At 36.6% G+C, this 15,157-nt stretch overlaps 1 protein-coding gene across 1 annotated transcript in view; it reads left to right on the top strand.

Annotated features, from left to right (window-relative positions):
* The first annotated feature begins 2,703 nt into the window (after positions 1 to 2,703).
* The window catches only part of LOC135473749 (polyunsaturated fatty acid 5-lipoxygenase-like), a 28,165-nt gene continuing 15,711 nt past the window's right edge, over positions 2,704 to 15,157 (top strand). The window contains exons 1-2 of the mRNA XM_064753628.1: positions 2,704 to 3,383; positions 8,133 to 8,177. Of these exons, the coding sequence (XP_064609698.1) occupies positions 2,889 to 3,383; positions 8,133 to 8,177 (540 nt within the window). The 5' untranslated portion in view covers positions 2,704 to 2,888. The remainder of the gene's footprint in view (positions 3,384 to 8,132; positions 8,178 to 15,157) is intronic.

The following is a 15,157-nucleotide window of genomic DNA, read 5'->3' as shown; positions in this document are numbered from 1 at the left end:
ACACTGGTGGAGAGATTGTCTGTTCCTAGACTTTTATGGCCAGTACAAAAGTTATTTCATTTCTTCCGGTAGGGCCATAATCTGTTAGCAGAATCTATACGTCACAATTAAGTCATCTACGTTAATCTGACAATGGGTGAGGAAAATACATCGATTTTCTTGGAAAAGTGTAAAATAAACTTATGGCAAAAAGGGGATAAAATCGCACTTGTATATCCGCTGCCATCCTCTTTACCATGGCGTCAGTATACATACGCCTGTCGTGTTATGCAACCGTATATGGTTTGGCCCTAACATACATGCTGGACCGCGACGCTACGGCGTGTAGTGGGTCATGCCAGCCTACTTATACCTCATCCACATCCGCTTGTGGAAAAATATCCCAGCTTTGTATTTTGAACAGTCTGAGCATTGTAGTCTTAGAGGTAGAAACCATTTTAGGCCAAATTTATTTTAAATGACGTGCTAAAATCATTAAGCTTGTAGCACAATTTTCTCCATGGTGCACAGGCCTACAGTTCAGACAAGTTTCTCAAATACAGTTTATTCCTAAGATTCTTATTTATTCAACGCGTCAAATACAATTTATATAAGTTTCTTAGATGCAATTTATACAGGTTTCTAAAATACAATTTATTCCTAAGATTCTAAAATAAAATTATACAAATCAAATATATAAAATCAAGATTACATCGAGAACTAGTATTTTAAGTATACATGTATATATGGCTATAATAACATCAAGTTCTCAAATATAATTTATATGTTTCTCCAACTAAATTTGTTCACGCTTCTCAAATTACAATGTCCGCATGTTTCTCAAATACAACTTATTCAAATTTCTCAGTTTGTGCAAATCGAAAGTACAAAATCAAGATAACGAAGCGAAGATAATTTTCTGTAGTAAACCAATTCGTGACTGCTTAATTTTGTTTTCATCATATATGGTCTGTGTTCTATAGGGTTTGTATGTGTATAAGCTTTTAATACTGGGCTGGGTTCAATCTTGGGGGATTAGGTATATTAGGTACAACAACGTATTATATATAGAGAGTAGGCGTTCTATGAGAGCGCGCGCGTGTAATTTGGGGAACGGAAGTGCATGGTCATACCCACTGTATGTATAGACATCCGACACAATGAAAGAGTACACAGGTGAAAATCTGAACATATTTTTTTTATATATGACAACCGGCCACGAAAGTCAGAGCCTATTTTTGAACGGTAACAGACAGAGGGTTCACTGAGAACATGTATAATGCACAGTCCAATAATCTCGCGTATTTCGATACTGAGTCAACTGTCCTATTGATGAGCACAGCGTGGACAGGCTATTCCCACGCTTCCGGCCAGAAAGGGTTATTGAAAAGACTCATGCTCCAAACCGTAAGCCCATGATGAATACAATTACCACCAACCACATATAGATATATTTAATAAGTATAGTTAGTTACTTCTTTAACTTTATCCCAAATTACAGTGTTTCTAATAAACCCAAATTTATCTGCGGACAAGTATTTTGGGTTACTTTTATCTGTATATGTACCCATCTTGTTCGGGTGATTTACTGTGCTCTTATTACAAGCTATGCCTAAATCGTTAGTCACTATCTATATAGGGTCAGCTGTACAGTATGTCCATCTCTGCAGAATCCGTTGCATTTATTACATAGTTTTAAAGCATATTTTTAAAATAATTTCAAAGCTCTAAAAATAATTAATAAACAATTAAATTTTTTTCAAAGCTTTCAAATTGGCCTCTATGTATTTTAAAAGCTTTAAAATATCTTCAGTACTTTATAAATTATTTTCATGCATTGCTTTAAAAGCATCATACAGCGTTCCCGTTGTATTAAAAATAAACACTGAAGAGCACGAGTACATACAGAAAACACCACGGAGATAAGAAGATACATAATAAAATCTCCACACCGGTGGCGTTATAGCTATCCTAGAACACTCTTATTTGGGTTTTACAGTAACTTATTCTATTTAAAATAAGACATTTTCAAAACGTTTGAAAACTATTTTCAAAGCTTTGAAAACTTGAAAAAATACGAAATATATTCCACATCGACATATTATATATAACATGATAATTTAACATAAGTGTTCTTATTATACAAAGAATAAATTTCATTACCTATAAGGACTTCTCGTGGTCATAAAACCCGAAGCATGCATACATATATACATCAATTGCTGCGCTACGAAGACGACAGGATCTCAATATGGTTGGATTTATTTTACTGATCACATTGGTAAACTAGGACCATATCAGTAAGCCTTTGTTTTTTATTCACAAAATTTATCTTATACATTTCTCCTGTCTGGGCATTGCCAATTATATATAGACACCTTTATGCGAACGTGTGTTTAATAAAACAACTTCCTCTGGGCTCTGTCCGGTTTCCTCCCACCATAATGCTGGCCGCCGTCGTAATTATAAGAGAAATATTCTTGAGTGTGGCGTAAAAAACCAAACAAATAAACAAATAAATAAGTAAATGAATAAATAAATGAATAAAACAACACTTAACCGGGATTATGCCTGTAACATGTATTTGGGCGTTTACGGTAACTGTTCAGTCGCCGACGAACGACCCTACGTCTTGTATCGATATAGGAATCCCCACACCGGACCAAGGGACCACGTGACCCTCGCATGTCACCCCCAGCCCTAGCTCCGTCAACAAACCGGAATAAGGGAGATCCTGTGAAGTTTACATTTCTCAGGCTAGTCAATAGTTAATGCCATCCTGCTCGGTACTATTGTGCATTAATAGAGGATGGTCTTATTAAAGACTTCAACGAGAGCGGCCTGCTTTAGTTCAGAGGTAACACCCTGGTGACACCGGCACAGCATTGGAGCTATAAACTGTTGTCAACATGGGGCACTGTTTGTCTCGTAGAAAACCATCGGATTTCAGAATTACCGTGGTGACGGGCGACAAGCCATACTCGGGTATGGATGCTAACTTGAGGATGATACTACATGACGACATCGGCCGGCAGTCACACGAGTTCAAACTGGATAACTGGTTCAGAAATGACTTCGAAAGAGGAGCCAGTGACGAATTTCGTATAAACTTACCCGCCGATATGAAGTTTGGGAATGTGGCCAAAGTGGAGTTTTGGCGAGACAATCGTGGTGTTGGGGCGTCGTGGTACGTGGAGAGGGTATCGGTAGAAGACAAGCGGACTAATTCCATGTTTGTGTTCCCCGTGTACCGCTGGATTAAGGCACATTACCATTACGTCATTCAACACCTGGACACAAACCTGCCTCAGTTAGATGAGCATAAAGAACAGAGATCTATGGAGTTACAGGAGAAAAAGAAAAACTACGAGGTTGCGACTAAGGCAGAGGGGATGCCAGCACAGGTGAGGGATGTGGATGGGGATGCTAGCACAGGAGTGTGGGATGGGGATGCTAGCTCAGGTGAGGGATGGGGACACTAGCACAGGTGTGGGATGGGGATGCTAGCACAGGTGTGGGATGGGGAAGGGGATGGGTATGCCAACACAGGTGCGAGATGAGATGGGGATGCTAGCTCAGTAGAGGGATTGGGGATGCTAATACAGGTGAGGGTTGGGAGTTTCGATCAGCACAGGGATAGGGATGGGGAAACGAGCGCAGGTGGGGGATAGGGTGATGCTAGCATGGGAAGAGATGGGTTGAGGATGCTAGCATGGGTGAGGGGAATGCCAACACAGGTGCTGGGGAGGGGGTGGGCAATGTCAGCACAGGGGACGTTGCAGGAGTCTTATGGACTCTTTGAAGTTAAAACTATACAGATGTGGTGGTAGATCACTGAAGTGGGCCATGGCATATTAGTATTAATGGGGTAAATAATATGGAGCTAGGCAGTTGCGAGAGTTATGGAGAGAAAAAGAGCCCCAAATTTGTCGGATTGACAGTAAGGAACATTTAATATGTATAAACCAAATTTAGCCATAATTCACAACATCAATGGCATTGCTGTTGACTATAATAATTACGACATTTATCAGGATTTTCTGCATAGATTAAACTAAAAATGATATGTTAATAATTCACATGATAATATAATGATATCATTGCCTAAGATTACATTTATGTTACAGTAATCATAATACTGGCTTCTGTCATGAATGTGAAATATTTTAGAGTACTGCATTAAACTCTAATCAAATAATTAAATAAATAATAATATTAAAATCTAATAAATTATTTCCATATTTACACAGCTGGATGGAGTAAGCTTTTACAATACTGCTTATTAATAATTCTGATAAAATTATTAATGGTGCTCTAAATGTAATTTTACATATTATATTAAAACCCATGATCTGTAATTATATATGGTGTTCAGGTTTGTTTTGAGGTTATACACAGCATTTAGCCATACTTATCCGAGTTGCAGTGATTGTGGCATATTCAGAAACTTGATTCCCATTGCTTCACCAATGAGAAAGAAAAAAATAGACTACAAAGGGTTGATATAACTAATAGAACTTTGCAGTATAATAAAAACACAAAACTACGTTTTGAAATTTTCAAATTTCAACACCTGTGAAACAACATTGTTCATACTGAAGTATTAAAGGTAGCTTGAGTGAGCTGTCACGATGAATGACTGATCTGAAAAGTGGGGGTGGGTTAAGCCGTTTACAAGACCAACCAACCAGTTATCATACCTCTGTCTTATTAACAGTGCATTTCCGATTGAACTGACGTTTGTCAACCATTCCTACATTCTCCGCTCTTTCTGGAATAGTTATATATAAAAACTTCCTGTGTTTGAGGCATACTACTTACTGGGGGATAAAGAGAGAGTCTAATTCAGTAATTATCCAAACTATTCTCATTAGCTTTGATTGCTGTTTATAATCCCATGGAGTAGTCATGAGGACATATGGACATGTGGTTGTAGGTAATTTGGCCCGTCACTATGTCGTCATTATTATACCGCGCAGGTTTTTACACACTGTAACCACGGCGTTATGATTTCACCAGTTACTCATTTGTCAGTTGATATAGTATTATGACTGTAATTATGTTATCAGACCACATTTTCAGACATGCTTACACAGGTCATATTTATGCAATGTGTATCCTCGTTTTCTATGATAACACCATTTTGATATGACCAGTTTTTGTGCCATTTTTTCATAAGTTTAATCTATATACATAGGACAAAAAGACACCATTGTAAGTCATTTTGCATTTTTGTATATATTATTAAGAATTGTATGAAAATAATGCATAAAAATTCAATCATAAGTGTTCAACTTGTAACCAGTGCCTATTTAGTAAGTTTAAATCTCATTCTCCAATTTGTCATTCTAAAGTTTATAATACAACTTAAATTAATCCTTTAAAAATCCACTTTTATTTCTCCTGAACCGTGAATGTTTCTGTATTTGCATACAAATATATCAGTCATCATTAAAAAAAGAATAAAGACAAAGATGTATTCAATTTAATTCTGTATGCTGGAAAAATCTTGCTTATTTCCTGAGGAATTTACAATATTGCCCTTGTATGTGCTACTGCATTGGTATATGTGTAAACTTTGGTTTACACTAAGTAGGAGTTTTGTGTTAAGTCAGTACTTCCTACCAAATCAGCCTACGCATATTTGACAACTCTGTGGTTTGTGGCTTGCCCTAGGGTCCTTGCCAATGTTGATAAGGGAACAGCCAAAATTGATGGTTTGGTTAAATTTGTCCTGTCTTAATAATTTAGTACCACATAATGGTTTGTTCAGAAGTTGTCGTGGTTAAAAAAAAAAAACTGAGACTTGTAGTAGTTTTATGCATTGAAGTGTTACCACCTGCGGTATATTTAAAGGAACAGACAGCATCTGGTTAGAACACATTTCAGTCAACAGTGCTGTAGCTGTGACAAGAGAAAGTTTCATTAAACTTTTACTGGGCTGAAAAAAAAAAATCTAAAAAAATATTTAATACTGGTTTAAGTTACTTGGAATGGTAGTCTTTTAGTGGACATAAGCATTAGACAGATGCTGTCTTTCACTTTATATTTATTTACATATACAGGGTGGAGCAAAAGTCTGGACCCATAGGCAATTTACTCTATAAGTGTGACCTGAAAAGTGGGGATGGGTTAAGCCGTTTACGAGACCAACCAACCAGTTATCATACCTCTGTCTTATTAACAGTGCATTTCCGATTAAACTGACGTTTGTCAACCATTCCTACATTCTCCGCTCTTTCTGGAATAGCTGTATAAAAACTTCCTGTGTTTGAGGCATACTACTTACTGGGGGGATAAAAAGGGAGTCTAATTCATCAATTATCCAAAATATTCTTTGATTAACTTTGATTGCTGTTTATAATCCCATAGATTCGTCATGAGGACGTATGGACATGTGGTTGTAGGTAATTTGGCCCGTTGCTATGTCGTCATTATTATACCGCACAGGTTTTTACACACTGTAACCACGGCGTTATGATTTCACCAGTTACTCATTTGTCAGTTGATATAGTATTATGACTGTAATTATGTTATCAGACCACATTATCAGAAACCACATTATCAAAACAATGCATAAAAAAGTCATAAGTGTTCAATTTGTAACCTATGCCTATTTTGTAAGTTTAAATCTCATTCTCCAATTTTCCCTTCTACATTTTATAATACAACCTAAATTAATACTTTAAAAATCCACTTTTATTTCTCCTGAACCATCAACGTTTCTGTATTTGCATGAAATATATCTTTCATCATTAAAAAAAGAATAAAGATAAAAATGTATTTAATTTAATTCTGTATGCTGGAAAAATCTTATTTATTTCCTGAGGAATTGACAATATTGCCCATGTATGTGCTACTGCACTGGTATATGTGTATACTTTGGTTAACACTAAATAGGAGTTTTCTACTAAATCAGGGTATGCATATTTGACAACTCTGTGGTTTGTGGCTTGCCCTAGGGTCCTTGCTGTATATACCTTTAAATATACCGCAGGTGGTAACACTTAAATGCATAAAAGTAACGCAAGTCTCTGTTGAAACCAGTATTTTAAGACATTCTGAGAGAACTATGGTGTGTAGAGAAATAATTTACACATTTTTAGGAAGCTTGCGTCTTAAGTGGCACGAACAAATCATGTTTAGTATTTTTTTTCGAAATAATTGTATGCGTAACTTCCACTAAAAAAGATGCTTTAGTGGGTGAACAGGTTGAAGATTTTCAGTACATGCCTAGTGGTCATGTTGTATAGTGTACAAGAGACCTCAGATTGTAGCTATCATGGCTATAAGGGGACTCATTTTCCTGGTTCTGAGAGTTCTATTCAAATTATAAAGGTGTCAGGTTTATTTGAAAGGTAGGATGGTATCCTACTGGAAAAATGTAACTTTCATCATGCACCATGCTTTATATTTTATGAGGAAACACAGCATTCTGTTTTGTCAGCTTCAGGGGGCATTTGACGAGGGGGTATTTGTTCAAAGATGCATTAAAACTGAAACCTCTTCAGGAACTCTGTCACCTTACGTATAGTACAAAGCCTATATCAGTTTATTTCGTAGTGAAGAAATAACTAGGTTTAAAACGCTTTTTATGAATCTATTGTGGAGACGATATAAAAGTGTGGTGAAGTCTTCACGAGGATATAGTCCAACAAAGAACTCATTGTCACTGTACATGCAGAAATAAACCTTCCCTGTGAAAGACAAAGTGTTATATTTATTGTGAGCTGATTTCATTTTACATTTTTGAACAATATTGTTCTGATTTGTGTGTTTCATTGGCGTTATAACATGATAAGAGTTCTTCACTTAGAAGGCTGTCTGGTTTATGAGTGGAGGAAACCAAAAGGTAACTACCAGCCTCTGCCAGGTACCTCATGAACCTGATGACGTAAAGCTGTAGCCAAACAAGTGGAGGCTGGCTTTTAGCGTTATAATTAGGCCACTTTACTCAGACAGGAGCCAATCACCTGCAGTGATTGTGATGAATGGTAATTTGGATGAATGAGCCCGTATAGTATGGCCACAGTGCTCTCATAAAAATGTCAATAAACATACCGGTAATTGTGTAAAAATCTACTTGTGACAGATAACATGTCCCTGTATCAGAATATTAACTATCATTCTCTGCCTTTTTTTTTTTGTTGCAGATTAAGCAAATGCCAGATGATGAGAAATTTTCATGGGATTACAAGGTATGTATCACATTAAAAAAAAGCTTAATTCTGTCATTTCTCAACATCAGTTAAGTAAATAATTAAAAAAAGACTTGCTAATGGTATGAATGTAGACACCACCATACATGTATGATGAAAAGCATATCATTGTTCTGTACTAATCAGTCAACAAAAGCAGAAAAGAGATGGTCCCTATTTGGTCGTAAATTTCATTTCTGACTACTTGTGAATGAGGTCAAATGTTCAACTCCGGCTTCTGTTGTTAGTAGATGTACATCAGGAGGTTTGTCAGGTAACCAAGAAAATCAGTTGTGCCCATTTAGTCTCCCTCTGCCATAATACTGATTGAGCAAATGTGTGATGTAATAGGGAACTTGTTGAAAATCAGTTGTGCCCGTTCAGTCTCCCTCTGCCATAATACCAATTGACCAAATGTGTGATGTAATAGGGAACTTGTTGAAAATCAGTTGTGCCCGTTCAGTCTCCCTCTGCCATAATACTGATTGAGCAAATGTGTGATGTAATAGGGAACTTGTTCAAAATCAGTTGTGCCCATTCAGTCTCCCTCTGCCATAATACTGATTAGCCAAATGTGTGATGTAATAGGGAACTTGTTGAAAATCAGTTGTGCCCATTCAGTCTCCCTCTGCCATAATACTGATTGACCAAATGTGTGATGTAATAGGGAACATGTTGAAAATCAGTTGTGCCCATTCAGTCTCCCTCTGCCATAATACTGATTGACCAAATGTGTGATGGAATAGGGAACTTGTTGAAAATCAGTTGTGCCCGTTCAGTCTCCCTCTGCCATAATACTGATTGACCAAATGTGTGATGGAATAGGGAACTTGTTGAAAATTCACGAGCACAGCATTCCAATAAATCAGATGTGAGAAGAAACAACAACTGGTAGTTAATCTTATGAATGAAATTTACAACCACATATGGAATTACATGCATAAAATACACTGGTATTTAGGAAATATAAAACGTGCCCCCTTTTTTTTTCATATAACCATATTCTCAGTTTTAATGTTACTTTTCATGAATCTTTTAATGTGTCACTAGTGTCATGATGAGCTCATGTGAATTATTTCATGCTGCTGTTTTACCATGTGAGAACTCCTGCATGTGACATTCGGATATGGGAGTGGATAGTTATGGCCTACAGGAATGTGGTCATAATGTATCACTGAGTGGTCAGTGTACTTCAGGAATTATTTGATTGTTGTTTCGTTCTGTATACTCAAGGGTTTTTCACTTTTTCCATGGCAGTCAGGTGGAGGAAACCAGAATGCCTGGGGAAAACCAGCAACCTTTGGCAAGATAGTGATGAACTTTCCCACATGTGATGTGTATATATGCACACCATATAGGTGGAAGATAGGTGATCTTCATTGATCATTTGACTGCGCAAATGGCCACACGAGGGTCAGTGACCGCATATTGTCATCAAGGCCTCACAAGCAGTGAGGGCTACGGATGTTTATAGTGTTCATGAATTAGACTACATACCAGTTTGTGGGAAGAGACTAATTGACATACCTCCAGTTAAGGGAAGCCTTTGAGTACATGTATATGACCCATCCTTTTCCCATTACCATTAGGTAGTGGAACATATATATATATATATATATATTACTTTTGGGTGGTGACATGTAAATGTAATGTAAATTGGAACAGGATATTGCTTAGTGGCATAGAAGGTGGGCAGATTCCGACGGAATTAAGGCTAAGCAGCTGTGTGTTCAGCTGTGAATGTGACACTTTGTTTTGTGTTTTGTGATGACCGTAGATAAACGAAGACTGTAAAACAGTTTCGGCTGGGGTTCACTTCGTTCGATCCTTTAGTACTTTATATTATTGGATTTGGGAAAAATCAGCATTATATTTGAGGAACATGGATTTGCGAAAATGAAAATTAATGCAAATTAAACGTCTGCTGAAGTGACATTTAACAGGCAAAACTTGAGATATAGGAACACTAGCAACTTGGTTATTATGACAACTACTGAAATTTGACGCTGTGGTTCGTGACTGCTAAGCAATAGATAAGACTCGAAGTCATATAGCAGGAAGGAATGTAGAGATTGTTATCCAGCCCACGGCAAAAGTAGACAAAGGGTGACTGGTAGAGAATAGGCCTATATGTACTTCAGGGCTACAATTACATCGGCTGGCCCAGGCATCATCTGTCTGAACTGCATGTACTTCCTTATTCTGCACTCAGACCTGTTCTGGACAAACACTGGTGGCATGAAATTTTTGCGAACATACACATATTTCTACACTAAAGACTCGTCGTGTTAACCATTGCAAAAGGCAGCTTGCATTGCAGTCTGCATCTGTGGAATCCAGTAAATAACACTCAACACCAGTCAAAGGGAAAATAATAGGACCAATATAAACACAGCTACTTATAAATTGTCTAGTTTCAGCCCAGGTTCACGTCGTTTGTTGTTGTAGTTATCATTCTACGCCATCAAATACAAGAAAGCATAGCTGTATGTCATCGTACAACCGTTTCGGGAAATCATGGGCAGTGCAGCAGAAAACATTAAGCCATATGTCATAAACCCAGTCCAGTTCTCATCTAATAATTTATCCCATATTACTGAAAGAGGATGTTTGGTGTTACAATTTGGTGCAAGTTTTACATTTCTAGCTCCCCTAATTCTCCAGTTACAGGTCATCAAAATTACATGATTTAAATTTAGTTTTTGACTACATCTCAAAGAGTCACAAAGCTATGCCAAAAATATATACACTATAAAAATTTGAAATTTCAAAACTATTTGTGACGTCACAACTTCAACCAATGGCAAGCTTCCAAAGTCTTCACGGGAAGTCACAAATTTTCTGAAAATTATTGTAACTTCCAACGGTCTACTTGCATTTCAAATTTCAAAACAATTAGTTCAGTGGTTCTTGAGAAGAATATGTTTAAACGATTTCATATAAAATCAAGTATGACCGCCAAACCACGTGACATACAAAAATCGGGCTCCGTAGTGCACAACTTCAGACATCGGGGAATAATACTGCAAACTTTCAAGTCAATCGGTCATGCGGCCTAGAGTATACCCGACACAAAATCGAATAAATAATAATAATAATCTGAACGATTTCATCGGTGTCCCGCAGGACTACCTGCCTGGACTTCTAAAAATAGTGTTAAAATATCACCTAATATATAACCTTATGCAGTCTTGGTAATTTGTGATATTAACTTGTTATATGATGTAAAGGTTACCATTAATTTGGTAATTTTATGTCTTGTGACCAGTTTTGAAATGGGGTGATATCATTACTTTGGTAAAACTGGGGAAAGAAACTTAGGCTGTTATAAAATACCCTAATTCTTCTGATTTTTCAGACACCTTGTCTGCTCATTTTAGCCAATTATATGTATGTAATTGTGGCAGGAATATTGGGTTTCTTTTTTCTCACATGGTTAGGCCATCTAACACCAACATAGAGGCTGGTAAAGAAATGTAATATTCTACTTTCAACACTATTAATATCTGTCCCAAAAATTAGAAGACGTATGGTATTAGTTTGTTAGAATTAATTTATCTAATTGCATACTTTTAGACTGACAGGACTCTTGTGTTCACCCAGTTAAACATGTGGCAACATTATCACATGTTGTGATATTGTGGGAAAAATTATAATGAACCTGTTAAAGCTGTTAAAGAATTATTTAGACTGACAGCGGTTCATGCAGTCTTAATTATGCGGCAACATTGTAACCAGTTGGAACAGTAGTAATGAGAGAAAGAAAAGATATTTAAGAATTATATACTTTCTCTTGTAAGACATTACATTTTGACTGACAATCAGGTCTCTTGTGTAGAATGAAGTATTAAACATATGGCAACATTGTAACGAATTATATCAGGGGGGTGGGGGGATGAAACCAATGTTAACAATGAAGTAATATACATATGGCAATATTGTAACGAATTACATCAGTGGGGAGGCGGGTGGGGGATGAAACCAATGTTAACAATGATACTTTCTCTATTTATATAACATACATTTGGAATCCGGTACTTTTTTATGTAAAGGAATGTAAAAAAAATTATATTTTCTCTGAAAGCCTACGTTTTGACTTACAGCTACATGTGTCTCATGTGTCAAAATAAGTCAAGCCTCTGGCAACATCATAACAAATTATATCAGTCAGAAAACAAGGATGTCCTTATAAAGTACAGCAGTTAGTGGAAATGGGTCAGATTCTTAGCTTGCTAGACACTTGACATATTTGAAAGTAATGTTGACGGGAGTTAAGACATACAGTGACAAACCCTCATGTCAATACACGGAATGGGTGTTGTATGGTCAGTTGCTATTCTGAGCTGAAGGTGATTCTGGGCCTGGTAAAGGTCACAAAATGTTACAGGTGTAACATTAGACCGGAGTTTTTCAGTGGCGTACCTGTTGTACACGTCACATCTGAGGAACAGATGTTGGTATAATCGGAGAAAGTTACTTCTACAGGCTCTCTGAGACTGTTCCTCTATGTTTTCGAAGGCATTTTGCCTTTTTTTTTGTACTAATTTTTTTTTTTAGAAAGGGTTTGGATTTATCATAGTAATGCCAAAAATGACAAAATTGCAATTTTTTTTATAATAAAGTTATAAATGAAATATATGTGGTTTCCTCTTTTTCATGCTGATTATAGCAGATTATTTGAACATGCTATATGTTTTCTAACAGACTTACTTTTGCTTTTACATGTACACTATACCTGGATCCTTCAACCTGCAATGAAAAACCTAACAAACTTAAGAAATGGCCCCAGACTTCATAACAAGTTGATATTATTATCATATTATTTTGCAGTCATCATTTGGAAAGATTACGTGTAATTAGTTCAGCTACTGATTCCTCTCATTCCTCCATTTATGATATTATTCCCCATGCCTAATGTATATTAATGGGAGTCATATTCCTTATGTTTTGTGGTTAAGCATTTGCACAGAGTCTTATGGAACTGATCACAGGGGCCTCTGTGGCTCTGTTGCTTAGCCTATCACCAGTGCGGTCACTGTGAGTTCAAGTCCAGCTCATGCTGGCTTCCTCTCTCGCTGTACGTTGGAAGGTCTGTTAGCAACCTGCAGATGGTTGTGGGTTCCCCCGGGCTATGCCCGGTTTTCTCCCACCATAATGCTGGCCGCTGTCGTATAAGTGAAATATTCTTCATTATTCTTCTTGGTGCGTAAAACACCAATTAAAATAAATAAATAAATGGAACTGATCACACAAGGGTATTCATATATTGTTTCCATTCTTGAAAGAACACTTGGAGTAAAAGAAAATTTCAAATGCAACAGCATGTCCACAAAAACACAGTATTAAGCGTCTTGATTGTGAACTTATTTACTTTGTATGAGCCTTTACCTAGAAAATAGCAAGCATGATATGAATTACCCTATATGACCTAAAATTTCGCCTACAAAAGTGTATTTTTAGAGGCAAATAAATGTCACAAAATATTATTTTTGGTGCTGAAACGTATAATTTTCCAATAGAATGTCATCCCATGTTCCGAGCAAACCTCAAAACACCTTTCTAAAATCAATAGAACTCTCAGAATCCGGAAAAATTGGCAAGTTAGTCATGGACGAAATTTATGGTCATTTGGGGTAGCTATGATGGCTTAATTTCCCTGATCCTAATTTACTCTAATATAAAATCAACAGAAGTTTATTTAAATACTTATTGTGTGAATTAGGCTGATTACTTTTATTTTAACATCGACATTATACGTATCATCATTACAGGATGTTAATTTATTCCATATTTCATATACATAAACGATATTCCTTTAATAACTTGATGTATTCTCTTTGTATATGTGAAAAAAACTCCCAAAAAAAAACAACAATAATTGTGAAATATGATATAATAACCCAGTTAATAAGAAGGCATTCATTTTTTTCCTGACACTTTCCTTGTGAAGACAAGAGGACGTAGAAGTATGACTGTTGTTACACAATCACAACAGGATGCCTATACAAAAAAAGTTCATTAACGTGAGCCTGAAGTGGGATATTTAGACATTCAGACTTGTCTGGTATGGGTTATGTTGACCACATCGTGAATCACTGGCATCAAGTGACAGTCACTGCTTCTGACACTTGTTGTTCCTCCCCTGCCAACAGAATGGGTGGTATTGAAAACTGCCTTTGTGCTTTCCTCCACCTGAAGATGACCTGAAGCAAAACACATGGCCCTCGTGTGTAATAGCCAACTTGAAGTCAAGCTTTTACATGGGCTACCGTAAATATTCTAGTTTTCAAGTGTTTTTTTTTTCCTCAATAAAATAAGTAAATAATGATGAATACATGATGAAAGACAAATATTACTGAGAAAACATTTGGCAGTTATAATTGTAAACTTTGTTGGCCTGTTTGATGTAACTTTTAGGTATGTGTATGTTGGCCTATTCAAATGCATTCATGTACTTGCAAACTGGCTTTCTGCCATACTGGAGAAGGGTAGAGCTCCACCCAAGCTGCAAAGTATTGTCTATCGAATTTAATTTAGTTGGAATTTTGAGCTTATGTTTACATGCAAATCTTTGTACATTGCTCTGAGCAAAAATGGGTACATATAACATTATTAGGACAAAGTAGGTCGCGTGTCATCTGTGCATGAAAAGTGTGTGTGTTTTATAGGTGGCTAATAAAAACTCGAAGCAGAAGTTAGTATACAGACATGAGCTGACCCTCACTGTAGTCATACATGTATATGGAGATCAGATAGCATCAATTTCATTTGTCGCATGTAATGGGAATGTAAAGCTAGGTCTAAAAATTTTTCACCTACATGTGAGAAAGTATTTATTCTGCCGTCAAAATAATAACAAACAGAAAAGTCACCGTCGCTGTTCATGCACGTGGCATGTGTGGAAGTCATTTACATATCTGGTAAACATTGACGAAACATTTCTCCCCAATAACATACAATGTATACATATATATATGAAG

This window comes from Liolophura sinensis, chromosome 8, assembly GCF_032854445.1.
Source record: "Liolophura sinensis isolate JHLJ2023 chromosome 8, CUHK_Ljap_v2, whole genome shotgun sequence".
NCBI classification, from domain to species: Eukaryota; Metazoa; Mollusca; class Polyplacophora; order Chitonida; family Chitonidae; genus Liolophura; species Liolophura sinensis.
Note: the sequence above shows the minus strand (reverse complement) of the source record. Positions and strands in the feature narration are given on the sequence as shown.